Raw genomic sequence first — 26,795 nt, forward strand, 5'->3', positions numbered from 1 at the left:
TGTTTTTGTTTAATGCGTGCGCTTTGACTTTAATTCATTCTCTTCGTGACGTCGTTGACACGTCTAGTCCGCCGGTCTACTCCATGAACGTTAGGTATTTACCGAATACCTAACGTTTATCGATAACGTTAACGTTAACGTTTATCAATATGATTTGTATTATAATTTATATTCTGTATGATAATTACTGTGTGGTCTCCTGTCCTGTCGAATTGTAAGAGTAGAGGGAACGTGCGCGTGTGCGTGAGCACTCCGCACACTCTTCCGTATAAATCTGGTCTTGGAGGGTGACGTCAGTGGCTTCAGGTGACCCAAAACACATAATTATTATTGTATGATATTACGCGTCGAATAAAACTGGGTTAGAGTCGATATGACCCTTTGATTGAAAAGATATGCGAGTCCTAACATCGTCTCACAGGAGACTGATACCCGCATCAGTACGTCAATCAGGTAATCTTGCGACTCGGTCTTGTGCTTTTGTTGTCTTTTATCAATATTGTCGTTCATTTTAAGACATACTTGCGTTTATTAATTATCAAGACATTAAAGCTAATTAAGATTTATGGTTGATTGTTATAACACAAACTGAGAGGCCCTGGTAGCAATTAGACGCAAAAAATCTAAGCATACTTTATTGTAGTAGGTACACTCTTGCAAGCAGTTTTAAATCGACATTTTAAAACACTAAATTTAATGTAAAACTACCAGCGGTTTGAAATGTAGATTCAATCGAGAAGAACCGACAAGAAATTTCCTAACGAGCTTTAGGAAGCAGCAGTTGTGATTAAAAAAATGGAGTTCAACGCAGATACTATCCTAAGTTTACACTACTTGATTTTTATTTGCTTGCATTTCTTCAGAAATTATGTCGCAATGTTTTTTTTCGTGATTGAAAGCTATCGCGTTAGCGCTCAGCGCGTTAAACGACGACGTTAACTTGATAAGCACTATACCTTCTAAACTAGAAGAAGTCTTTGCCCAGCAGTAGCAGCGGGACATTCATTTATCGGGCTGTGGCGGCTCAGTACCACAATGCAGTCGATCGCTACGACTTTTCCCCAACGCACTATTTTTGGATGATCACTAATTTGGATGAAGTAACGAATGTGAAATCAAAGATACGCTTCATTTTATTTATTTATATAGATTTGTCATCGTAACATCTTAGAGTTTGGCCACATTCCTTTGTGGCATACAAAGGAATGTGTCCGTTACTTGGTCCTCGTATCTTAGCTCAATATTTTTTAGTTATGATAACAATGAAATTATACTTTAATACATAATTAATTATTGTTTGTTGAAAATAAACGTAGAATTATGTTATGTTGTCCATGTTGTGTATGATTTCAATGCGGCTGCTGTGTTATTTACACTTGAAACCTTAATAATAGAAACTCATCACTAACGCGTTGACAGCGCCAAAGTTGTTGAAGCTATATCTTCATTGTGAGCGCGAAGACGCGGCTTAAGGATTTACATTGTTTAAAAAAATGTTACGTTTTAAAAAAGTACCGAGTTGAATGTCTTAGTATGAGGTTATATGGGCGGACATTTATAGATTTAATGAAACAATGTATAACAATGCACAATTTTATTGCCATCTCTAATTAAATACACAATTGTAATTATGTTTAATACGCCAGTGTGGTATTTTTACAATACTAATATTAATTGCAGTGTAAATATGTACGCAACTAGGGTTAGTTCAATAAGGAATTGGAAATTAAAATTGTGTATCAATTGATAGATGAATTGTCTCCTGATGATTCTTAGAACCGAAACATCAGTTGACTCATTTACAAAATTAGACCTAAGTGTATAGTTAGGTATACGATAAATAAAAATACAAATACATTATGCATGATCACTTGAAAGATAATAAGGCAAACAACTCCGTTAATAATAAATATCGGCATTTGTTCCAATAACAGCAAGCATTTCACAAATTCATAATTCTGATACACATCAACTTAAATTTAGGCCACAGCACAGAGTATAAAATAAATGTAAAACTGCAGGTTAACAACGTCGGACTGGGTGGCACAGGTAAAACAAATAGTTATGTTGTCTGGTAAGTGTTTCGGTTACTTTAATGACTAGTTGATAGTAGAAGTCTAGTGTATTTAGAACTTTACTTACGAATTTGTGTGACATTTAAGTGATTCATTTATATAAAATATGAATTTATGTTTATTAGTAAAATCTTAAAATTACTTATTACACAAGTGTCATATTGGCAGTAACCGCGATTATGGCAACGTGAATTTGATTTCTAATATATTTTTGGTCCAAATTTCATAGTACGTATCTACTAAACATTTTCACGTTGGTTTTTATAAGAAAATACATACACAACTTTAATACTGTTACAGATTTGTTAAATTATTAGATAGTTGTTAAAACTAAGCGAAGACTATGTTAAACTATACTTAAATAATATGGCAGTAAGTGGTAATTGCAGAGCGCTGATTACTGTACTGACCCACTCGATCCAGTGAGATTCGTACGTCTCCACAAAGTGTTCCTATTCGAGTACTTACGTTAGTGAATATGCCTATTCGATGGGCTACCTTTAGTGTCGCACAAAACAATACAAATCAATTGCCTTCCATAATCACCCAAACTTTCACATCACTACATTCAAAATATTTTTTTAGTCTGTTGCACTTGATTTTTGCACAAACTGTCACCACCTAGAAAACAATCGAATCGATCATCTATCTCCTTAGCGCCGAGCACACTTCACCTAGCGGAGCGTGGCTCTAGCGATACGATCGTCTGTTCAGGGTCGAAACATCAAACTTGTCGAGTATCGTTACCCTATTTCGTAGTTATTTGTCCTCGAGATATCATTTCATCTCATTGATTCCGTTCGTTCGTAAAACTTCATTTGTTCAGCAGGCTGGCACATCGACGCATTTGATCGCGCTCAAAGGTTTCGTCGCCATGTCACACTCGGAATCATTCACGACGTTATTGGAGATTTTGTTCACGCAATGCACACTCCGAACTTTAGTCGCTTCTTCGCCCTGTGAACAGAACGATACACATCGTTTAGCACTTCCCCATACGGTCATACCCCACTCCGATACATATAGTGTGGAAAAAATACTTGTGAAGCTCACCGGCATGTGGCAGGGCTTGCAAGGCTGCCAAGCTCCGACCCACCAATGCGTGCAGGCTGGCTGTCTGCACTGCTGCATGAGCGCTTCGTGTCGAGGCTGTTCGATGTGGTAGCACTGCGACAGCTCCACTTGGCCTGTAAATGTTAATAACGTTATTGTTATAATATATTTAATTTAATTAAAGGGAAGAATAAGAAATGTTTTGATAATGGATGGGGATGGATATAGAGGTAGGGGACGACCGAAGAAACGATGGATGGATTGTGTGAAAGGCGATACTGTTACAGAGATTGTTACTTGTGAGATGACGTCCGACAGAGAGGTATGGAAGAAGAAGACATGCTGCGCCGACCCCGAGTCAAATGGGCAGGAGGATGAGGATGATGTTGTTGTAATATATTTATCTTAATGATTTTCTACTTTTATCAGACTTATGAATCGTTCTTCCTAATATCGGATAGATTTATATATGGACAAGTCCCGCGCCACTATCGCCAGACGCCACTCACGCTGCAGCTCGTCCACGCACGTGTAGCGGCGCAGCGAGCGGCCCGCGCCGCAGCTGACGGAGCACGGCGACCACGGCGACAGGCGGTACGCCACGCGCGGCCGCTTGGGCTGGTCCACGGTGTACTGGTACGTCACGCCCGGGTTGCGGTGCTTCCCGCGGAAAATGCGTTGCTGTTACCGGAATGACTTACGTTATTGCACGTACTGAAAACTATCGATCGAGGCGAAGGCGTCAGATACTGACATAAACTTTGATGTCTTCGGCGAGAGGCCCGCTGATGCGGACCTTTTCCCAGTCGCGGTCTCTCTCGTAGACCGCTTGCGCTCCGGCTACGAAGTATTCCGTCAGAGTCGCATTTCTAAACAAGAATTGATAATTAATAATTTGAAGCTTTTGACTCGAAACAGATGTTCCGTCGAACAGTTTTCTCACCGAGCACCACTCAAATAGATTTTTCTAGATTTCGCGCTGCCGATAGAAATGTAATTTCCAGGACTAACTTTTTCTTGAATTTTCACGTTTCTTGAACCAGCTGGAATAACAGCGACCTAAAACATATTCGTTAAAAGTAACACAGGTATACACAAACGAAATATTTAAATACGTATATCCAAGATTATAAAAAATAATGTTACCTCACTAAACCCAGATTGGCGAGTGGTGTCCTTATTGTAGATCCCTTGCACCGTTTTACAAGCAGACCCGTTACCCCCACAGACACCACACTCATCTTCTTCAACGTCGGAATTTACGATCCAGTCGCAGCCGACTTTATAGCAAACCCCTAATGACAAAAGTGTTATAAAAATATGGAGAACACATTTTTTTTTTTAATTAGTTCCAAAATTTTTGAATACTAACCGGCTATACACATATCTCTTGCACCTAGGTTCTGTCGGCAAGGAGTTCCGTCTGCCACAAAGACTCCAATCACTTCAATGTCCTTACCGTCCCGGGGAACACATTGAAGATCACAAGGTTTATCTGCAAGTCAATATAAATATGTGAAACACCAAAAAAAACGAATAGAAGTATTAGTCCTAAATAAATACGGTTGTTTTTGTTTCTTGCACATTTACCTTGATCGATGTAGGGCACCCATTCCGAGATAGTTTCATTGTGGTAAGTCATATTGTTAAACTTAGCGCATTGAACTTCTCTAAAAGTCGGCTCATTGATAGGGCACGGTTCTGTGTTACATACTTTGTATCTAAAAATAAAATCAGAATGTAAGCCTCATGTTACAACATACCAAAAATACATGTAAAAAATATTTGTTAATATGATATAATTCGAAAAGATTATCAATTATTTTTTATTACCTTGGATATTCGGACAAACTTTGAGATTTCGATTTCCCTTCTTTACCTTAATAAATTCTGTTTGCCGAAACAGCGCTAATACGGCTGAACTTACCGGCTCCTATCGCCGATGCAGTAGTTTCCGTTGTTGAGCGGCTGCGGGTTGTTACACTCGCGCGACTGCGTGGAGACGCCGGCGCCGCACGTGCGGGAACATTCGCTCCACTCGCTCCACTCGCCCCAGCCGCCGTTGCGCGGTACGGGCGAAGGGGTGCGGGCCACGCACGTCTGATTCTGACACCACTGTGTGACAGCATCGGACTCGTTGACAGCACAGTAAGTTTTACAGATATCGCGATTGCCACACGATTATATCATTAGTAACGGCGTTGACTCGACTACGCGAGGATTTTTGTTTTTATAGGTCGTCATATTAGATTTAATAAATATCATCCTCGAAAATCAATAGCTTGGTTAAATGAGGGCATAAAACAGATCAACGACACTGCGTTCAGAAATAAAAGAATAAGAGTGGCGTCTAAAATACCATGTTCTCCCCGCAAGTAGTCCCGGGCGCGGCGGGCCGCAGCATCGTCTTGCACGTGTTGTTGACGAGACACCACAGATGTTCGCAGAGCTCGGTCGGCTTCGCGCACACCACCGCTTCCTCTCCGAACTGTAGGTGACATTGGGATGCCGCGTCGAATGTCACTCCTAACATGAATTATATATTTAAGTTAATTATATCTCGTTACTTAGAAGCGTTTTTGCAGAAAATCAACACTCATTTCTTACCCGCGGGTACTTCAGGATACACGTACGGTTCTTCTTGCGACGGTCTGTCACTTAGACATTCACCGAGGCCGGCGCTAAATAAACGACAAAAAATTATAATTTTATTCGAATATGGATATGTTAAATACTACGTAACTCAATAAACAAGCGTGTACGTCGCGGGACAGCTTCGCTTAGGCGTCTGAATAACTTTAGCTCCAACTAGTTGTACAGCATCCGGTGTCGTAGTATGATTGCGGTGTTAATCTACAGGTCTGCGGGGCTACTTTCAATTATAACGCGTGTTTTAATTAATTAAAATGTGAAAAGCCTTATCGGTCGCTTCGCTTTATTTCAAATAAACCTCGCGATGTATCTATGCAACCCCATTATTTTTCTTTGAGAAGTAACCGCAATGGCGAATGAGATTAGAACATCAAGTAAACCGCAACTAGTGCTAGATTAGTTCTTCATAAACCGAACCCGCGAAGCCATTATAAAAAGATGACCGCATTGGATACTAATAACGGTGTATCAAAATAAATTGATGACTGAATTTCGAGATTTAACCCTAACAAAACCAACTGTTAAATTTCAAGTCCCTAAATTCAGTCGTAGTTCTTAGTCTTGGACAAATCGTGATGAATAAGCGAGATATATTATACGCATTCTGCATACAAATGTAATTATATAAATACCATTAAGTATGTGCATTGTTTAATATTTATTGAGTGTAATATACAAAAAAGGACATATCACATAACTATAAATACATTGCATTTTTCCGCTGTGACCCGAATTATACGCGTTAAATGATGAGAAACAGTTGCATAATGTGAAAACGCGAATGTACACTACACGCATATACAGTGTAACAATTTCGTTACCTTAAACGTTGTTCGTTTAATAAAGATTGTCTCTTAGTCTACATTGTCCTGTCAATTCCCTTAGCGGTGTTCAGCAAAAGAACAAAATGATAATATGTAATTTTCGAATACGTAATTGGGCCGACTCGATCGCATCAGATCATTCCGACGAACACGTTCCAACCGAAATTCATTGAAAATATCTGTATAGAAGCTGATTGTGGCACTTCGCTAACAATTTTGGATAATTTCTCCAAATTACATTTTATATCAAAAATGGTTGGTTGTCTTATATTTCTTCACGATTACTTTAAGAAACATGTACTGTATATTATTGTACTAATATTAAAAATAAAAACATCATAATAGAGATAGTCATATGATGTATAAAATAACTACATTGTTAAACTTATATAATTAGACGCATTACATAAAAAGGTGGTTTTATACCAAAAATATTAATAAATGTGTTTACACAGATAAGTAGGTATGTGTAGGAAATTTATCTTTAAAAATGAGTTTACATGATATGAAAACGTGAACGCAAGTCGCATTAAGAGTAGCGTTATTTAAACTTTATGATAGACCACGCTAGACTACTTCAGTATATCTTCAGATATGGTTCTGTTATTTGGTCTACCAGCTACCTACATGATAATCGAGCATCGATTCAAAAACTGCGGTTTGACAGTTGTTATGTGGTATTTATATTGACTTACTCTAAAAAGTTAGTAACATCCCTCTTGCTGCACCGCGACCAGGCGACTTGCACGGTGTCCGCTTCAAAGATTGGCGTCATGATATGTAATGTCGAACCTTCACGTCGGTGACAGCCGATTTTTTCTGTATCGTGGTACAAGCCGAAACTGTAAAAAAATAATGCACTATAAAACTATTTCAATAGGGTATTCTACTTTGTTTGAAAAAGTACTTCAAAATATAGATTTTCCTAATAAAAAGCTACAAAAAATATTTCTTTTTTAGTTTTCTTGTCATAAAATTAAATTAAATTTTAAACCATTTTTATTTCCGCAAAAAGCTGTCAGTCATTTTGATGACGTAATATTGGTAAAAACAACAGTTTTGTATGTACGATCGGCACTCATCCAACGTTAACAGCTATTAATATTTGGTGTTTTTAGGAGAATTATGAATTATAATTGCTATCGTTGGAGTGTAGTTTACAAATACTAGCATTACTACAGAAAAGTTGTTTATTAAAGTGTCAGATGATATTGACAGTTTTTGCCTATATGACGTCAAACCATGGAGGCTCGTGTCATGGTCACGTGATATACAGACTAAAAATTACGACTTTTAATTTTAATATAACAAAACAATAATGTGTTTATATGACTCAAAATCAGAATATTTAAGTATATTTCTATATATATTTTAATTATTATCAAATTTAATAATTTCTTGTTCACTACCGAAAGTACACTATTTAGCGTCATCTTAAGAAATATAGCATGTTTGTATGCGAGCGATTATCTTTATTTGTTTTGCCATTTTGTTAAGGAAGTCATATTTTCAGTTTACACTAGACAGGAAAGTAGAGCAAGTGTTGTTGCGGGTTCTTATCTCACTGATAACACCCATGTCGGAGGTAGAGATTTAAGACATTTCTATAACATAGTGACAATTGTAAACTTTAAGTACATATATTATTTGGATGTAGATACATCTAAACTAACTACCTTTAATAATCGTAATAGTTTTAAATAAAACATAAATGAATGTTGATTCTACTTCTTACGGACTATTAAGAAGTCTAAATCGAGCGTAGGAAGGTCGTCTAAAGGTCAATGTTTCTCCTTTGAACACATTACCTGTCACGTTTAAGCTGTGCGTCAGTATTTATTGTCTCAAGTCAGCTTCGTGCTCTCGTCTGTAATCCGATAACTAGAGTAGAGGTCCAGTGGCCTCTGCTATAATAAGCTAGTCAATGAATCAAAACGATGATTAAGACTGATTTTATTACCGTTGACTCAAAAGTTCACAACACTAGGCATAACGAACTGATTATTGATTGCAATATGAAAGGAAATATGATGATAAGTTTCTATTACGCAATCTTGATCGTATGTTTTAGCCGACTTAAAAGAGAAGAAGGTCAAACAATTGGGCTTTATTTTTATTTGTTTTGGTTCCCCGATGTCTATGCCGATCTTTATAATTTTTTCTTCAACGCAATTATAAAAAATGAGCCAGCGTAATAGGCATAGGGGAAATAAAGCAGCTTCGGCGGCTGGTGACATGTTGTAGTCATTTGAAACGCGCGCAGCGTGACATTGTTTCAGCAGATTTCAAGATTTTCAGGTGTACCTCAACATCTGAAAGCATCTATTTCTGAGTTACCAATGAAGGTAATCGCAGTGTTCTATGATATTTTTGATTTCACATGAACTCTGCCCACATCCCATGTGTACTACATATTACATATTTCATTTCTCAAATTTAAAGTGTTACTTTATAGAGAGTAACCCTACGAACGCGGTGCATAAAAAGTCAGCTAATTAAGATTATTTCACTTGTTATAAAGTCATTCATTATTCTTCATTACGATAAGAAATTGAAAAAAATATGATGAACATGTGTGGGCCGATAGTGGAGCGGCGTCAATGCACCGAGTGCATTGTACCCGACGAATGATGCGTTCATATGTCTACGAGGGAAAGAAGGTCATTGGCTGTGCCGTGTTTGCGCTTACATAACATGTTTGTTGGAGATTGTGAGCCTCTAATGCAAACTGTAACAAGTAACAACACCCGGGTGTACACAAATAAACGTAAGGCCGTTTTGCGTATCTTATGTAATGTAAATTTTTCGTAAATACTTAACATTTATTTAACACGTTTTAGTTTTATAATACAATTGTCGCCTGACTTTACTGAACCGCCGCTGAAGAATCATTAATATTTCGAACTACATATGATTTCCACTACCGGCGCGATGGTCGTTGCAACCGGTGGCGTCTGCGCCAACGACTCGAGTCGGCTCCCGCTCGTGGCATACATCCCGCTCAACTTGTACTATACATAACGTGGTAGTACGTACTTCTTAAGATCTGACATATTGAATTAAAGTTTGACATGGTTGAGGACATACATATTTGTAAAGGCAATTTACTTGCTTTTATTAAATATTCAGATATTTTTAACGTAAACAAACCGTTGTGTTCTAAAATGCACATAAAGCATAAAGGAAATTTATTATACAGTTGGTAATAATATAAGGATATTAATAAGTCGTCATCCAACATGTCCACAGCAATCAATGAAAGATACATCACAACACGCAGTACTCGTACCGAGTTTTCACAAGATTCTTTCGTGGAAAGCAACGTCCTTGTGGTTTTCTCAGTCTGGAAACATGACTCAGCCTCCACTAGCGAAGCGCTCGGCAACCGCCGCGCGCCGCCGACAATATTATTAATATAACATTATTTGCGAGGTTTCTCACACGAATGAAACGTTGCATGTGTTGCTGTTTTGTAAATATCAACTAAAAATTCATACGTTTTCAAGTGTGTGTTACGTTCAGTCTTTGAATTAAATAAAAGTAAGAGGTAATCGAGATTGTCGCGGATTGCGCTTCTGTTGTAATATTTTAATGATGCGTTTTACGAGTAACGAGACCCGCGACGTAATTGTGACCTCACTCTTGTAATGTAGGCAACGTCCACATTACCCTTCCATGGTTCAAGCTCACAACGTCGGCAGTTTTTTTTAAAATGCTAATGAGACATATTTTCATTAAAATATTTGTAATTTGTGCCATTCTCTACACATACTATAAAAACTCGTACAGTATTTGAGATTATTAATGGTCACGAAGTGATGTTGAGCAATCTGATGTAATAAATAGACGCGTGCTATCGAGCGCGATTACTAAACTGAGATTAAATCTCGGCCCCCTTAAATGTTAAAGTAGATAATAAAAGATTTATGCTCCGTTAAAACATGGCGCAAGTTCTGGGGAGTTAAGGTTTAACTAATGCGCTTATAGCTTTTGGGCTACACTGCAGTCGCGTTACCTTCATCAGTTTGTGTGATTACTTCGAGCTATTTCATTTTGCTCCTTTTCGTTAAAAGCAAAAGTATTTTCGATATCATTTAAATTTTGTACATTTAAGTTTATATCACAGTTTTAAAAATGGACTTTTCTAGGGACGTTTCTGTTGTGTTATATTGCAAAGGACCAATTTGAATATCTGCATACTTACAAGTTTTATAAGAAATAATTAACTTTATTTACATAGCGTTAACTTGTTGGTAGGGCTTTGTGTAAGCCTGCCCCGGAAGGTGCCATCCACTGATCACATTTTAAAGAAGAGTACCTAAGTATTTTGTTTATTTGCGTTAACGAAAATGAAAGTAACTCACGCATGTACAAAACTATAATTTTCTTTTAAACACAAAAACTGGTTGACGGTTGTGTAATTACTTAATTAGCGTGTATGAAATGAAATGTCGAAGAATGAAAAATGTTGTTGATAGTCTAGTAAGTGAGTATAAGCGGGGCTCACTTGTGTCCGAGCTCGTGCGTGATGGTGTGCGCCAGCATGATGCCGTTGTCCTCGTTGACGGAGCAGCTGCGGTCCGGCTTGCACATGCCCGCCACGTGCGCCACGCCCAGCGTGCTGCAACGGTGCGTGCGTTACGAATATTACTTGTCTTATATATTTATTAATATTAAATAAAAATGTATGTAAACAAATGTGAGCCACGTAACAGAGATATCTTCCTTAAGCCTTAAACCTTACTTAACTGTTATTAAATATTTACATCGTAAAGAATTACACATATTTAACTCAAAAATAAGTTAATTCAAAATTAGTTAGGTAATACATATACATATGTATTTAAACCATAACTGTTTTACTTGCTTATTATACTTTTTATTTTTAATGAGAGTTGTCGTTTGCTTGTATTAATTTCACGCGGCAATCCATTTATGGTTTTCTATATATATATATATATATATTTTCTTTCTAAAAAGTGTTATTGCAATTGTTTCTTTCCCAAATAAATTAAAAAATAAATTGAGAACATCATCGGTGGACTGGCTCGCTCTCAAAGATTAAAATCAGGCGAACAATAAGTTATTGAGTTTTTCTGTAAATACGAGTATATTTTCAGTAGCAGCCTCAACTCTTCGAGCACGGGGTTGTAACAACGTCACGACCCCATGCGAAAGGAAATAGAGTGCACTGTTAGAAAAACCGTTGTGACCGAACTAAGGCATCTTCGCAACTTTTATTTGAATAATCAAATCAGAGAAACAATGGCATTCTCTGATCGACGTAATACTAGCTACTCAGAAAGTATGTTCATGGTACTGTTACCAGCACCTCTTTATACTCGTACAATGTAAGTAATTGATTTTAGTAAGGCACAAAACTTCTTTAAATCAAACTTAAAATACGTGAGATGATCGATAAAAGCCAAGCCCGCCGGTGTTGTTTATTACAGGATAACAGGTGTAGCAAACTGTAATGGCGTACTAATTGTGGCAGTAGTAGTTGCGTAGTGGCTACGAGGCGGCGCGGCCGCTAGGCGTCTCAATAATAATTAATACTCTAAGGACTTACACACACTCTCACTTTGACTTCGATATAAATAAAATATTGCGATGTTGAGATGTACATCGAGAGACACGAACTAACGTGACGTCCATATTACAATCTTTGAATCAATCCCTTGCTTAATGGCTTTCGTCGCAATCTTTAAACTAGTTCGCGATAAGTGGTCAACAACTAGATATGTCGCTATCCTTCAGACGAACCTCCTGTCACCGATGTTGACACTCTCCATTGCTAATATGTAATACTCTTAATGTAATGCTTAACATAATGTTTATTTAATCTTTCGTAAAAATATTAAATGCTTATATTAGATAACGAACCGGCCCGCCGTAAGTGAAATTTGCACGTTTGTAATGTAAGTAATGAACTTTCGACTGCGAGAAATTGCCGATTCATGGACCAAGTGAATTTGTTGTTATTGCTTTGGAGCTAATTAATTTCAAAACGTATAGTTATGTGTACGAGTTCTAAGGCAGTTAGAGCGAGCGCGCGGTGAAGACGCAGCCGGGAATAGGCGCCTAAAAATATAAGTGTGCTGACTCACGCGGAAGCCGACGAAAAGCTCTATAAATTCCTTTTAATAAATTTAGTATTTCAGTTCACAAAACGTAAAAGACCGCTTGCCTTTATTTACTTAGTAGGAGATACTTTTTCCGTAGTTGGTAGTATCGTTTGACGTATCGAAATAAACGTATGTCTCTGTACCACGTAACATATTACGCAAGAGTAAATAATAATTCATTCCATATTCAGATAAAGCATAGCTACATATCTAAACTTTACTAAAACATTGTAGGAAATTAAAGTGTATGTCGTTGAATCGTGGACGCGCGTTGATGTCTATTATATTGAACAGGTGTGATTTAAAAGCAGTGCCGTTTAAAATAATTTATGAAAAGATTTACAAGATATGTCAATAACGATTATTTATGGAGTTCACCTTCAAAGTAGACGCCTGTTATTCACCAATGCCATAGAGTAGCAATCAAACTCAATTTTCAAGATGTAATCATAATAATTACATTTTAATGATATTATATTCTGACTTGAGTTCACGTCTCGTCTGATCTCATATTCATTAGCTCTAGGTAGAGTTAATAAAATACGCAGGCGGTCCGTTGTGTGAGAATTATTTTAAATGCGGCGAAACGTGAGTGAGGTGTATGCGGTGGCTTTAGTGTTAACTTTTAATCAAGCGTGACCGCGACGTGACGTCGTATTAGGAATAGCGCAGTCCATACATTCCTATGGACTATGGAGTCCACCGCACAATCTAGAGTCGCTCCATACTTTGTATTCATTATATTTTTATAATTTTTATATTTGTCCATTTAATTTGCTTTGAGGAGTATAGAGTTGAAGTTATTTTTGTTACAAATTTGTTTGACCATATTAAATGCATTAAATTAAGAAGCATGGTATTACAGTACAAATTAAACCTTTTAATAAATGATTGGGCAGTAAGTAGCACGCAACTAAAGACGCACTCGTTTTAAGTTCAGAGCAAAATCATCGTGGTGTGATCTTGCTAAAATAAATATTTAGCATTAGCATAGCGGGAGATGTTGTATTTTGAATTTGAATTCTTGGTCGTCAGCTTTCAGGTTCAATTTAAATATTGTTTACGCGTATCTTATATACGTATGATTAAACCACGATATCTGATGATGAGTAAGAGTTTTTTTTTGCTTTACGTTTGAACTTTGTATTTATATTTTACTAATTAGGGTGACATTGGTAATATCGTCGACAAAATAAATGACATCCATCACATATATGAATTCAAAGCTTTATTAAAACTTCCTATATTATCCCACCTCAGAACTACAAATGCTATAAATTGTTATATTCGAATGATCAATAAGTAACATTATATGAATTGACATCATATTGTAGTCTGACGTTTACATTTTCTGAGGGCACGTCGATTTATGTAAAGAACCTTTCGAGAACGTAACACAGCGGTGAGATAAGTGGGCAAAACGGCGCGCAGACTGCGTGGCGTCGCCCCGCTCATACGATCCGCAATGCGACTCAACATTCTTGCTTATTTATAAAATAAGAAATATATAAGAAATTAAGTTAGCGGATAATTCATTTTTGAGTATTTATAGCATTCCATTTTGATGTTTTAAATAAAATGAAGGTTATTTAATACTTTTAGATCACTAAATTTTAGTTCTAGGCTACTAGTTACGTTAGCTATAAATATTAGTATCACAGTGTGGCATACTACAGGGCTCATTGGGATTCCGACAGCCGCCCTGGGGCTCAACACCGTTACGGACAGTCTCATTGTCTTTTGCTTGCCGCCTTCCAAGAACATTCGACTACTCGTTTGTACCGTTTTCCGAACGCTCTGGGCCTCACTCATTGCATTCATTACACACTGGTTTTTCGGTAGCGTTTCGGCACCGAAAAAGACGTGACTCTGTTTTACGTGGAAAGTTACATTCCTTAGATGAATCTTTAAAAGAATATTACAAATAAATCAGCGTAGTAGAACTTATAAATTCAAGGAAATATTCGACAAGTATATAAAATGAATATAATTACAAAAGTCGGATGTATCTGTTTCGCATCAAGCGCCGCTTTCCCGGCGCTGTCGGTGTTTGTGTGTGCTGTTTAGACTATATCACGTTAACTGCATCGAGTCGGATTTTATATAGGTTATGTGTAGAAAACATTTACTATAAATAATTACTCGTCGGCGCTAATATTATCTTCTGTTGCTCATCTAGCTGAAGTGTTTGTACAGGCGCGTCGGTAACGGTAGGCGGGCGGAGTTGTGCAAGTTACGGAATGTTGTGTGAACGAAAACCGCTTGTAATTATGTAACATTATGTGCGTATGGGCTTTTGTTAAAATTATGAATGCCCATTTTGTACATACTCGATATCCTTGGCCTTAATGTCGGCACTTTGAAGTGACCGCTTACCGCGACCGGAGCTGTTAGCCATTTGCAAACATACGCAAAAAAATAAATACTACATATTAATGGAGGCCTTGCGCACTTGAATGGATGAAACCGAGTGTGGAATTAATTAATAATTAAAGTAATTGTTACTACACTTAAGATATTTTTGTGCAATCTTTTTTTTATATTTATTTTAAGGTCATAACTGTCTAAATTCGGTAAATATACTAAGAATTTGTAAATTTATAAACAAATAATATTTTACCGTTGAATTACAAAAATAATAATCAGATAATTTGAAGTTTGTATGTTTTAGTGCTCAACTGTGAGAAAAATGTTTGACTCGAACTAAACATTCAATGATTGAAGTATTTTATAGTAAGTGTTAAGCTTTCGTGGTCTCTAAGTCTGACGTGATAAGTAATAACTGTGATACCGGCGAATCGTTTGACGTTTCGTAAAAACATTATTTTTAAAGAATGTTTGTCATTATTTTTAATAAGATAAAATTTGTTAAAAAACGTAGCTCAGTAAACATTGTCCATAATGATAAAAACGCGACCGTATCGGATCAAATCTGCATATATATATGTACATACATAAAATCGTAAAGATGTATAATAAGTAAATTAATAAATAATTACCGGGTGTCCGTCGACACACTCGCAGATTACGTGTAAAGACACTTCGGTCCTCGCTTAGGTGGCGTTTGCCCTTTGAAGGGAATTGAAGATCTCTTATCGCTGAATACGGAAACTACATTCATGGCTCGACACAACACGTGCAGGACGCCGATCTTGAAACCATGTTAATGCTATAAATAAAATACTCAGACTTGATGTTCGTTTATACTTATCGCGAGTAAGCGGAGGTGCATCTAAGTTTCTATATAATTTTTTAATGAATTACAGTAAATACTTCACTAATGATATTTTCCAATGAATGAGTCCCGAAAGCGCGTCGACGGGTAGAGAGGTACCCGCGACCGCGATGGCCCGTATTCCCGAGTGCTCTATTTCGCGTCCAGTTACTCACCGTCACTATTTACGCGCTAACAGACGCCCGTTTCTGCCATTGACCTTGTCTCGAGAGATTGCGAAATAAATATTGCGAATATCAATTATGATAGCTGTAGCTGTTTCCCAACGATTGGATGCCGAAATAAACTGACTGACTTTGAAGAGTATAACATACGTTCTTAGGCTCACCGACAATAAGAGCCTTCGAATATAAAAGTGTAGATTTTAATCAAACCTCCTTTTAACAATGATTTCGAGTTAGAACCTATTTACTTTGATATTAAAATAAAGTGAACGTCCGCCCACCTATCGTATTTGTTTAAGATAAAGCATCCCACCTAAACATCGTCGTAGTTTTAAAGTAATCACGCCGTGGGCTGTCCGATAGAGCCGTAACTAGCACACTATACATGCCGTTAATAGAATTAACTATTTAATTATCGCATAGGTTCATTCAGTGGGCGAGCCGCTGTATCATATAAGTGTACCTATACTCAACGCTGTAATGACTACTTACTACTGAGATTGTCGCCGAATGAAAATATTAATAATATTGTTATTCACGATAAACCAACGAATAATTTAATGTAATGTCTCTGAAAATATGTTAAAGTTTAATATATTTATAAAAATAATTATATGTTTGTGATAAAAATTATTTAATGGCGATATGTTCTCTTGGCAATTGAATCAAGAAAGCTTCATAAGAAATATCTAAAAAACTTGTGGCCACAACTATGTACACAAAAATAAACAAAAAGAACTTCATACCTACAAGGAGTGTCATGCTGGCTGCAGATATCTTGCCTGGTCACGAGAATAGCGACGTCGTGGTGATGGGGGTCTTTGTCGTCGTTGGGGTTCAAGTGGTGTTGCCAGCGACAAAACGACGCCAGGGTCAAGTCGGCATTCGTAGTGACGGCCAGCTCGGGCGCCGCGGCTGTCTCTTCTACGAGGATGATCTTCACTACCACCACTTTTATGTAATTCCCGATGGACGGGTCCATGTATAAAGACGACACCTAAATAATCTTCTATATATTAGTATTGACATGTGTTTTATAAGCAAATAAATATTATTCATAAGACGGTCATTCAGTTATACGCTGTTAAAAAATAGTTTGCATAACATATTATACCATTAATGAATTACAGTTTATTTTAGATTCTGCACGAATTAGAAAGTCGCACCAACACACAAGTCGGCACATATATTATTTATCACCGCAAGTGGTTAACAAATCGTGTCCGACAAGTGTTTTGTATCATCGCTCACCATGTTCATAATAGTAAGTAGATAAGTTTCCAAGTTGCCTTGATTGTGGAAATCGGTCATAGACTTATCGGCGACGAGTAATACTTCAACGTGCCGAGGTTTGCTGACAGACCGCGTAGCACGTTTCGACGCTTCATAATAGCGCCTGTTTACAGGCTTATTGTGAGGCCGATTATATTTCTGAAAAGATAATAAACTAATATATTTCTATGGTATAAAACATCTCAAATTAATTAAAATATAAATGAATAATTTAAGTACCTTATTATATCTAGATTTATTGACTTGCTCATTTTCGTGATGAGTTTTGAAATTCTTCGTCTTCCATTGATACGGAGGTTGCTTGGTAGCGCAGTTCTTTGATCTTTTTCGCCTTCGTCTCGTTCGGATACGCCGCGGTCGTTGCTCGTACCTCGGTGTGTGATGCGTTTTATTTTTTAAATTTATTCTTTCTAATGAATTACTGTTCTCTGTTGATATGCTTTTTGATGACGTTGACGTTGACGCCGACGTCGGTAGAAATCTCCTCTTTTCCATTCTTAACTTTCTCTGATTTCTTCTAAACTCGGCAGGGTCTCGTCTCATGGCTTCCAATCTTTTACGCCTTTCTTCTAAATAAAGGTATCGTCGGTGATCCATAGCCTCTTTCTGACTTCCACTACTGTCTCGTTTGCGAACATGTTTTGAACTATGTTTCTCGTTAGTATTCCTACTCATGTATGCCGCGCCCTCAACTTCCCTTTTTCTTCTATGGAATGCTTGAACTTTATCAACAGCTGATCTTCTGAATATGACGTGTGGTCGCCCGGGAGAACCGTCAGTGGGAATTTGATTTGAGGGTTCAATCCAATATTCTCCGTGTTCTGTCCGTAGAAGTCCGGCCTAGAGATGAAAGATAAAATAGATTATTTGTTAAGATTTTATTTATTTATTTTTATAGTTGGCAGTCGTCTCAGGTATATATTACTCACGCTGGTGAGCCCTCGGACAGCTCGTGACTTATCGCTTCGTATCGAGTAATGTTTGTAGATGTAAAAATTTCTAAAGTAACACAAAATAGCGAATCGTCTGTTAAATGTCAAACCGGTTTGGACGGCAATGGGTCAACAAATATCGCGGCTGTTTGCTGCTAACGTTAGATAAATTGATTGATAAAGAGGCCGGCGCAGTTTTGCGCAAAATTTAATAGAAACTATTCTATCCGGATGATATCTTGTGTCTCGTCGATCGCGCATGATCGCTGAATGATTTATATCTGATAAGCAGAAACTAGAAAACTAACTAGATTCCTTTTGAAGATAATCAGCTGAACATAATAACAGGATAATATTGCATGTTTGCTGTCCGTACATACTTGAAATGGAGATTGATAATAATAAACGACTAATATTACCTACAGCCTATTCCGATCTAATTAGGAATAAAGATAAATAAACCTTCAATTTACATATTTCACGCGATCTGCGAATAGCTCCGGTATATCATGCACTGCTAAGAGTTTGTGATTAGCATATCTTTGTTTATAATATAATATTATTACACTTACCTACTTATGTTCACTTTAATTTTAGTTCCAAAATTCCGATAACAGTTTCGTTGACGTTCAAAACCATTTTTTCGCAAATCCATAGTCAATTTGTTGTCATATGGTTGGGATAGAGTATACGTACAATTATTTTCGACAAAAAAGCGTTTTATAATTACGAAAATTACAATTTTAAACGTGTTAGTATATACATATAATCATGAACATCCTCAAGACATAATATCTCTGCGCTGTTGTAAATGCACCCGGCGGCCTGCGAGTGACAGTCGCGGACGTTGGCAGAACGAGAGTCAAGTACGTTACTAATGTTAGGTTCGTAGGCAGAACGAGTTGTCAAGAGCGTTACAAATGTTAAGTTCGTTAATTAATCATAATTATATTATAAAACGAACATGTTACCGAGTAACCAGTCTTAGGATTACTCGTAAGCGAGTGTGTCGTAGTGCGTTTGAACAATCTACCACCGCTGTCCACGTAGTCATTAAGTTGAGCGACCGGCGAGCCGAAGCCAGCAGTCTGTGTGTCGCCGGCCTTGCGACGGGAAGGTCGCGAAACTCGCCTATTCTTTCTAATATTATTGATTACTTGAATTCGTCGTTCAGAATAGATATGATAATACTTAGAGATATGTCTTATTTGTATACTGATTTTTACGCGCACGACGTGTGAGTATTTCAGTAGTTTTTGTACGTATTATTACGAACGTATTTTGTTACGGGTCCGTTTAGGTTCACTCTTTACGGTTTTCGTTAGCTTAGTTTACTTTCACCTAAATCGTGTATTTTGCTTCTAACTATAATAATAATAAGGGTTTTTTACGTTTTTATATGCAAACATGTAATTTTTTTTTTATAAAAAATATTTTTAATATTTTTATACAAACATACATAAATATTTAATATATTAGATTGCATTGACTTTATCACGAAAAATGCGAGCAAAATTTCAGCTCAATCGGTTTGGTGGAACTGGTCTGATATTGTAAAGATTTAAGTTTAACCCAAACAAGCCGACAGATGTAAAATGAAGACGACTGCTCTTGATTCCAATGTACACAGATCTATTATACGAAATAGGATTATGGCGAATTAATTGTTTGTATTTTAGGTAAGTGTTGATATTAAACAAAACCACTTGGATGTCGCTGCCGGTCAAGTGGCGGTGAAGTGGATCCGTGATCCTCTTTATTACTTTAAAATAGACTTTAATCTGAGAATGTTTACATTACGTTTTAAAGTGTTTGCTTTCGGCTAACGTGTATTCGTAGCTTGAAGATATTTTTGCATTTAAATATTTACTATTATAGTGATGTGCGTTAACAAAACAAATTACAAGATGCACTCTGTGTCTGACACAGTTTAGTGACAATACAGAAATACGTTGTACTGAAGCATATTTCATTGTTTCGGAATCGCGCTGACTACTGTTTTCGACATAATGATTGTTCGTAGTTCAAGACGGATACACTGTATATACTCGTATTAATCGTGTTTGTTTATATTTTCTAATAGTACAAATTAATGTCGCTCTGGTTTCTGAATTTTATAATGGGACACAGATATTTCGATTGGTTTTCCTTGCGTATTATGTCGTTCATTATCTAGCGTTCATAATATAACCTTGGATCATACGAACTCGTTTCCGAACACCACATATTACCAAAAAGAACGTAACAACATCTTTCAGCTTTATCGCAGATTGGTTCTTGTACGCGGAATTATTTAGAACCCCTTTAAACACGTCCACATCTCGGATGGCGAGTGACGAATGTGATAAAGTAAAACAGTTTTGTGTGAAGTCTTATATAATATACAGGACCGATACAAGTAATTACAAGTTCAGCGCTGGGTTCGTTGTGGAGTTGTCTCATAAATCAATGAAGCGATCATAAGTTGCGAAACTTAGCACTCTCTACGAATGGTGCCAAATCAAGTTTCACTCCACCGTCTCCCGGAGTGACGTGCTGCAGATAATCGAAAGTGTCTCCGGAGAAAAGTCGCCAAGTCGCCGGTCCGCCAGTCGGCGATCTCCGCGGAACCGTTTCAAGCGATTCGGCCAAACGAATACTTTTCTACTCGTTTCATATTTTTTGCAGAAAAATCACTTTCGCTTGACACAATGAGTTCCTGGTGTCACTTTCCCGACCGTTGAGTTGCGTAAAATGCAATTAAGGTTTTAGATAACTTCTCGTACTGCAATTGTTACAAGCCCATCGGACCGTAACAGAGCGAGGCTATTCAACGATTCACGTATTATTTCTTTCTTACATTTGACAAACGAAGAGCTATGTGAGAGTGAGAAGCGGTAGGACGGTAAATGAAATAATCGTACCAACAGTAGAGGAAACGAACCATCTGGCATAAATAAAAAAATGTATAATGTATATTATCATTTTTGGTTTTTATATTTTGTATGTAACTATGAGTTAACAACCACACAGTTATAATTTTTTTTTTACGATAAAAACTTATCAAGATTGCATTTAACGCACGACTGAAGGGTATCAAAAAAAGACGGCGATGAATATTACGAAAATTCTATTATACAAAGGCTGAGAAGTTAATGGCTTATATGAATAAATTAGGTATAATATTAATATTTATGTTAAACGTAATTATATGCTCACGCGAATATATTTTTGTTTCAATTTAATTTAGTTTTAAATTTTGTAATGATAGTAGCAGACATCTCATTTGATAAAGTCTCAACGATATAAAAATAAAAACAGCTTAGTAGAATTATAAAATTATAAAACTACATTTTGCAAATTAAAAAAAAAACAGTTCCGCGATCAGATAACATAACAACAATAATAAAATACTACTCGTACGCATTCAGGAAATCATTTGAAACCTAAAAAAAGAATTTATGAGATAAATAATATATAATACCTTACTTTATATTCTGCTTAATCTGACATTTAATATTAACGCTCGGAGCACACGAGAGTATCTATGTTTTAAATATACAGGCGACTCGATTGCGCCATTATATTCCATCGAAGGGTCAGACGGGGAACGCATTTAAATATTTAATTAGATAGAAATTTAATTAACAACATCGATTATAAATAAAAGTAAGATTCAAAGACGAAAGGACACGGTTTTATTTTGTTTGAAGAACTTAACCAGCGCGGACCGCACGCACGAAGGTACGAGAACAAATGTAGGGCCGGTTTAGGATTGTTGGTATTTTTTAGCAATTGGCATCTTTAAGAGATTAATGATGAGTGAAAACATTGTTCAGCCTCGCGCCGCTGTACATTGAATAGTACATAATATAAGACCGCAATATGTATGTTATACGTTAACCGACATTGACTTTGACGCAAATGATTTATATGATTTCCTAACTTCAATTAATAGATATTTTGTAATTAACCCGGTCACACTCGTTTTCACAGAAAAATATCACCGTACTAATTTCTTAATAAAATCTCCTTTTTTTGAGTTTATATTATTCACCGCGCCACTGGATTGGTGGGGACAAATAACGCAAAACTTTCTTGCTGGCCCCGCAAGATATTTCCTATACCGGGAGTACATTATAAATAAAAATGAACCTTACAAAAACTCTTTGCTGCGCGGATAAGAACCAGCCGCTTTATATCGCTTTGATCAAGCAGGTTGAGTTAATTAAAGTATTTTGAAGATATGGTATAGTTGTTCCATAGGAATTGACTTACTATTCCATCGCAGGCAGATATGGCAATGTTGGACTTAGGTTGACCCCTCACAGAGCCGGTGTAGTGGCAGGAGGTGGCCGACTCCAGCGGCCGGTCTCGCGTGCGCCCTCGCGCGCTGTGTCTTTCTACCACCAATGCCGGTGTTATGAATGTCACTGAAGGCCTGCACAAAAAATACTTCATTAATAACACATCACTAAAACGCAAACACCGAACCTTAAATTTCAAAACAAATCATATTGTATGAAAATTCATAGAATTATACTTCCAACTTGATCGATGCCTGTAGACTTCGTTTAATAAATGATAAATTAGTTCGGTGGCGATGCCTCGTCCCATCCTTGTAAATTGAAAGTAATAAAAAAGTAATTTGAAAATGTGTATGAAGTATAAAAGATGTTTCAGATAAGAAACGCGGAAGTTTCAAGTTGAGGGCTCGCTGTGTAACTTGCAAGTGTAAAATTCCGAGGCGCGCTACACAATGGAAACATGTACCGTAAATACAGCGAGAGAATGCTATAGTGACAACACAATAAAGTGGTATTTATTATAAGCTGTGAGCCCCGCGGTACAGGTTCCAGCGTATGGCTACACGCACACCGAACCCCAGCCAAGGCATATAACATATATAAACAGGGAGATGGCTGCGAGTCGCTGCATTCTGCAGTTATTACACCATATGATGCATTTAACGTTAAAAAATGGTGTCATAAAATCCACTGTCTGGATCTAAGACGTAAAATTATTTTATTCGTCTATAAAAACTATATCGGAATATTCGGTCGAACATGTTGGAATATTTTGTAAGGACTAAGTGATTATATTATAAAATCTGATTATTTTAGATTTTTTTTACATATAAAATAGAAATTGAATTATTAACAAAAGCACAAGAATTTTGTCACTTTGTTGTTTATAACAATTAAATTGATAAATTGACTTTATCCGCAGTGAACGTATAATAATGTAAACGCCGATAGGAATTAAATCGTTTCGATACTATCCGCATTAAACTCTGATAATAAAATATATGAAATGATATTTAAAATTCGCAATTATTTGTTAATTGATTTTAAATTAGAAAGTTCATTATTGCAGTGGGGTATTCTGTACATTGAAGTCTCCGTTCGGTTTACAATGTTAGGCTTGCATTTAATATTTGCTTAATCGCCGCAATATAACATTTTATTACTTAAATAAAAGCTCGTTTGATTAATTGCTATCGGAACGGTTATATTCATTCCCATATCTCAGATTTCCAATTGTTTAATTACTTAGTCGTAAGACAAGCGGAACAAATCAAAAAATGCCGATTTGGATTCCTTTTTGGGACTCTTCCGTCGTTGTTCTGTCTATTTTGTTTGTTCTCAGCCTACCTTCGTCCGGTATTGTGGTATCTATCATTGATACAGAACTTATCTTAATAATATTTTCTTCGACTTGATTGGTATTTTTACAGAATATGGGCGAAATTTATATTGAAGGACAAATGTACAATGAACAAATCTTGTTTGTTTGGGCTAGGAAACGTCTCGGGCGTACGCGGAACGACCCAAAAAGTTTAATCACAATCGGATGTCTGGCTCGGGAACGCATAGAGCGCAAACATACAAACATTCACCTTTATTTATATAGACAGATTATAGCGAACTATAACATTTTCACAAGAATTACAACTACAACGTATTTCTTGATCGTCTTGAATTTATGAAAGTTTTAAATATTCTGCCGAGTTCAATTTGCTCGCGGTGTTAACGATTGATTTAATTCTCGATATAATTTGCAATTACTATTTCACTTAATATGTTTATAATTATAAACATATTTGGAAAATCATAATTTTTTAAGTGATTAATATAAAATATTTGCAATGACTAAAAGCATCGATGTTTCCCGCTCAATGTTAGCCGAGAGCAATAAATTGCACTTTTAAACGCATATCGGCTAAGGCATCTGTCCACGATGGCGACGACCATAAAAAGTAGATTTCGAGTTAACATGCGGTCAAGATTTATCGAGTAAGTATTGCCACGAACAGCTTTAGATATCGGACAGAATACTTGGTATGCGACGATTTATTAACGGAGACAGAAAAGGTGAAGATAACATTACGACTTCATTTCCAGCGGCGTTGCGGCGTGCGACTCGAGCGACTCGTCGTCTGTCCCCGATAGATGATAAAGAGCCAGCGGAAACCTTTTTGCAGGTAAATAGCACTTGGCTTAAAGTGAATAAAGTGAACAGCTAATACATTAGAATGCACATCGCATACTTAATGTCTCGTAATTGCCTCCGAACACTCAGCCTTGGGGAACGTGAGCTGTCGATCGGCGAGCAAACAGTTTGAGTGGCGACGAACGGGCAGATAAGATTCATTACAGCAATTAGTAGAAGCAAATATGGTCGGCCCAAATACGCGTCTGTGACGTCTGCAGCGAACACATGTCCACGCAGAGACACCGCCGGCGCGCCGCTAACAGCACGCGACTGCTAACACCCGTCGTCGGTTAGCGACACGTCGACGACAACTACTCGTTTCTGATCCTTTCGTGTGTTGTGTAAACTAGTACTATTTGACTAAGACAATTCAATGATATAATAAATATTTATGGCAAGCGTCCAAATTTACAGCGCTTCAAGATCATGTTCCGAGAACTCGACGCTTTGTTGTGGGGTAGTAAAAAGTTAAAAGAACATTATTTTTATGGACGAAAATATTATCTTTCAAGATAGTAAGCGTATTAAAAGTCGCATACAATCATAGTGTTGCTGATGTACGAGTATTTATGTATTTTCTATGAACAACTACGAATATATAAACTGATATCACGCGGCTAAAATTCAGCAATAGGTGTTTTCAGTGCGCATCTGTTTCTAAAACTAAAACTTATATTATTGTTATTATTTTCTCCAATATTGGTGTACGAATATGCAGACTAAATTAAATAGTCTTGCTTCGATACGTAATTACGTTCGTACTAAAGCAGATGCAAATAACTCCTGCAGGCGCTGTGGTCTCGGCGGCCTGTGGAGTGAAGCCTTTATTTTATTGGTTTTTTACGAGGCCTTCGCACTTGGACCTTGTCATATAGTTATATTGAAAGTAAAGCGATTCTGACAAACGCATTTTACAACACAGGTAAAGCTAAAATGACAAATAAATTAGAAATGTAAATTGTTTTCACACCTTACAGTTGCGTCTGAGGCTTCCCTTTAGCAGAATAATTTCAATATTAAACTGTAACATTATTTGTAATTCTCAAATGCTAAATCAAGTCATAAAAAATAACAATAGCCTTCCCCTATAGCGCATTGGCGATATAAGGGATGGTATTTATTTCTTGCATTGCCTATCTGCAGGTCAGTGGTGACCACTTACTATTCAAATAAAGGTAGTCCAATTGCCAGTCCGCCTACTAGGTACATTAAATTAAAAAAGTAATTTCTGACATTTATTACATTAAACCGCATAGTAGATTTGGTATTTAACAAGGGATATGAATTGTTAAAAACTGTTTTGTTCGTGAGATTCTAATTTCTTTATGAATTATAATTATAATTCGTGTTATATGAATAATTTAATAAATTGAATCGCATAGTTTTACATTGGTGGTACTTGTGACTGAGACACCAAAAGTTATACGATCTCTTTAAAAAATGCGTAATTTGGATGTGTTGTATTTGATAGTTAGGACCTACGAGGCAAAATCAAGCATATCGCCACAGATTATGTTGGAATGTTGTAGATTTATTTCTCCTTTATTTTTTATGAGTAAAGTAATATGGTAATACTGACAAAGGAATTAAATAATGAAAAGTTATATGACTTATTTCGAGCCTAGCTGCAACCTGGCACAAATAACCTGTCTGGCGCAGGCGCGCTGTGCCCGACCAGTGTTACCAATGCGAAAATTTATTATCGATGGCGCCAATTTAACTACCATTAGCTTTACAACGATTAATGCTTTACGGAGTTCTCGAGCCGCATTCCTTTTTAAATGCGACCTGACAAAAAATCAATTTAATATTAATAGCTTAACGCCTTCGTTCGTCCAAGTATCCTTTATACCATAAATGTGGCCATCATATATTATTGCCGTTATAGCCTTTTTTTGGACGCAGTTGGTAAAACAAAGTTAATAACATGTATTTATACAGTTACACTACACGCATGTATGGGTG

General features: G+C 36.8%; 1 protein-coding gene across 1 annotated transcript in view; it reads right to left on the bottom strand.

The window, feature by feature from the left end:
• Positions 1-1,579: 1,579 nt before the first annotated feature.
• Positions 1,580-26,795, bottom strand: part of LOC113398517 (A disintegrin and metalloproteinase with thrombospondin motifs 7) — a 60,848-nt gene continuing 35,632 nt past the window's right edge. Inside the window, exons 4-20 of the mRNA XM_026637282.2 lie at positions 22,614-22,776; positions 17,644-18,264; positions 17,383-17,562; positions 16,878-17,128; positions 11,112-11,225; positions 7,300-7,446; positions 5,736-5,809; positions 5,488-5,654; positions 5,056-5,243; positions 4,719-4,849; positions 4,501-4,623; positions 4,275-4,423; positions 4,072-4,187; positions 3,883-3,997; positions 3,638-3,809; positions 3,129-3,262; positions 1,580-3,032 (exon numbers count right to left, since the gene is read on the bottom strand). Coding sequence (XP_026493067.2) covers positions 2,898-3,032; positions 3,129-3,262; positions 3,638-3,809; positions 3,883-3,997; positions 4,072-4,187; positions 4,275-4,423; positions 4,501-4,623; positions 4,719-4,849; positions 5,056-5,243; positions 5,488-5,654; positions 5,736-5,809; positions 7,300-7,446; positions 11,112-11,225; positions 16,878-17,128; positions 17,383-17,562; positions 17,644-18,264; positions 22,614-22,776 — 2,980 coding nt within the window. The 3' untranslated portion in view covers positions 1,580-2,897. The remainder of the gene's footprint in view (positions 3,033-3,128; positions 3,263-3,637; positions 3,810-3,882; positions 3,998-4,071; positions 4,188-4,274; positions 4,424-4,500; positions 4,624-4,718; positions 4,850-5,055; positions 5,244-5,487; positions 5,655-5,735; positions 5,810-7,299; positions 7,447-11,111; positions 11,226-16,877; positions 17,129-17,382; positions 17,563-17,643; positions 18,265-22,613; positions 22,777-26,795) is intronic.

The sequence above is a fragment of the Vanessa tameamea genome, chromosome 14 (genome assembly GCF_037043105.1).
Source record: "Vanessa tameamea isolate UH-Manoa-2023 chromosome 14, ilVanTame1 primary haplotype, whole genome shotgun sequence".
Classification (NCBI taxonomy): Eukaryota; Metazoa; Arthropoda; class Insecta; order Lepidoptera; family Nymphalidae; genus Vanessa; species Vanessa tameamea.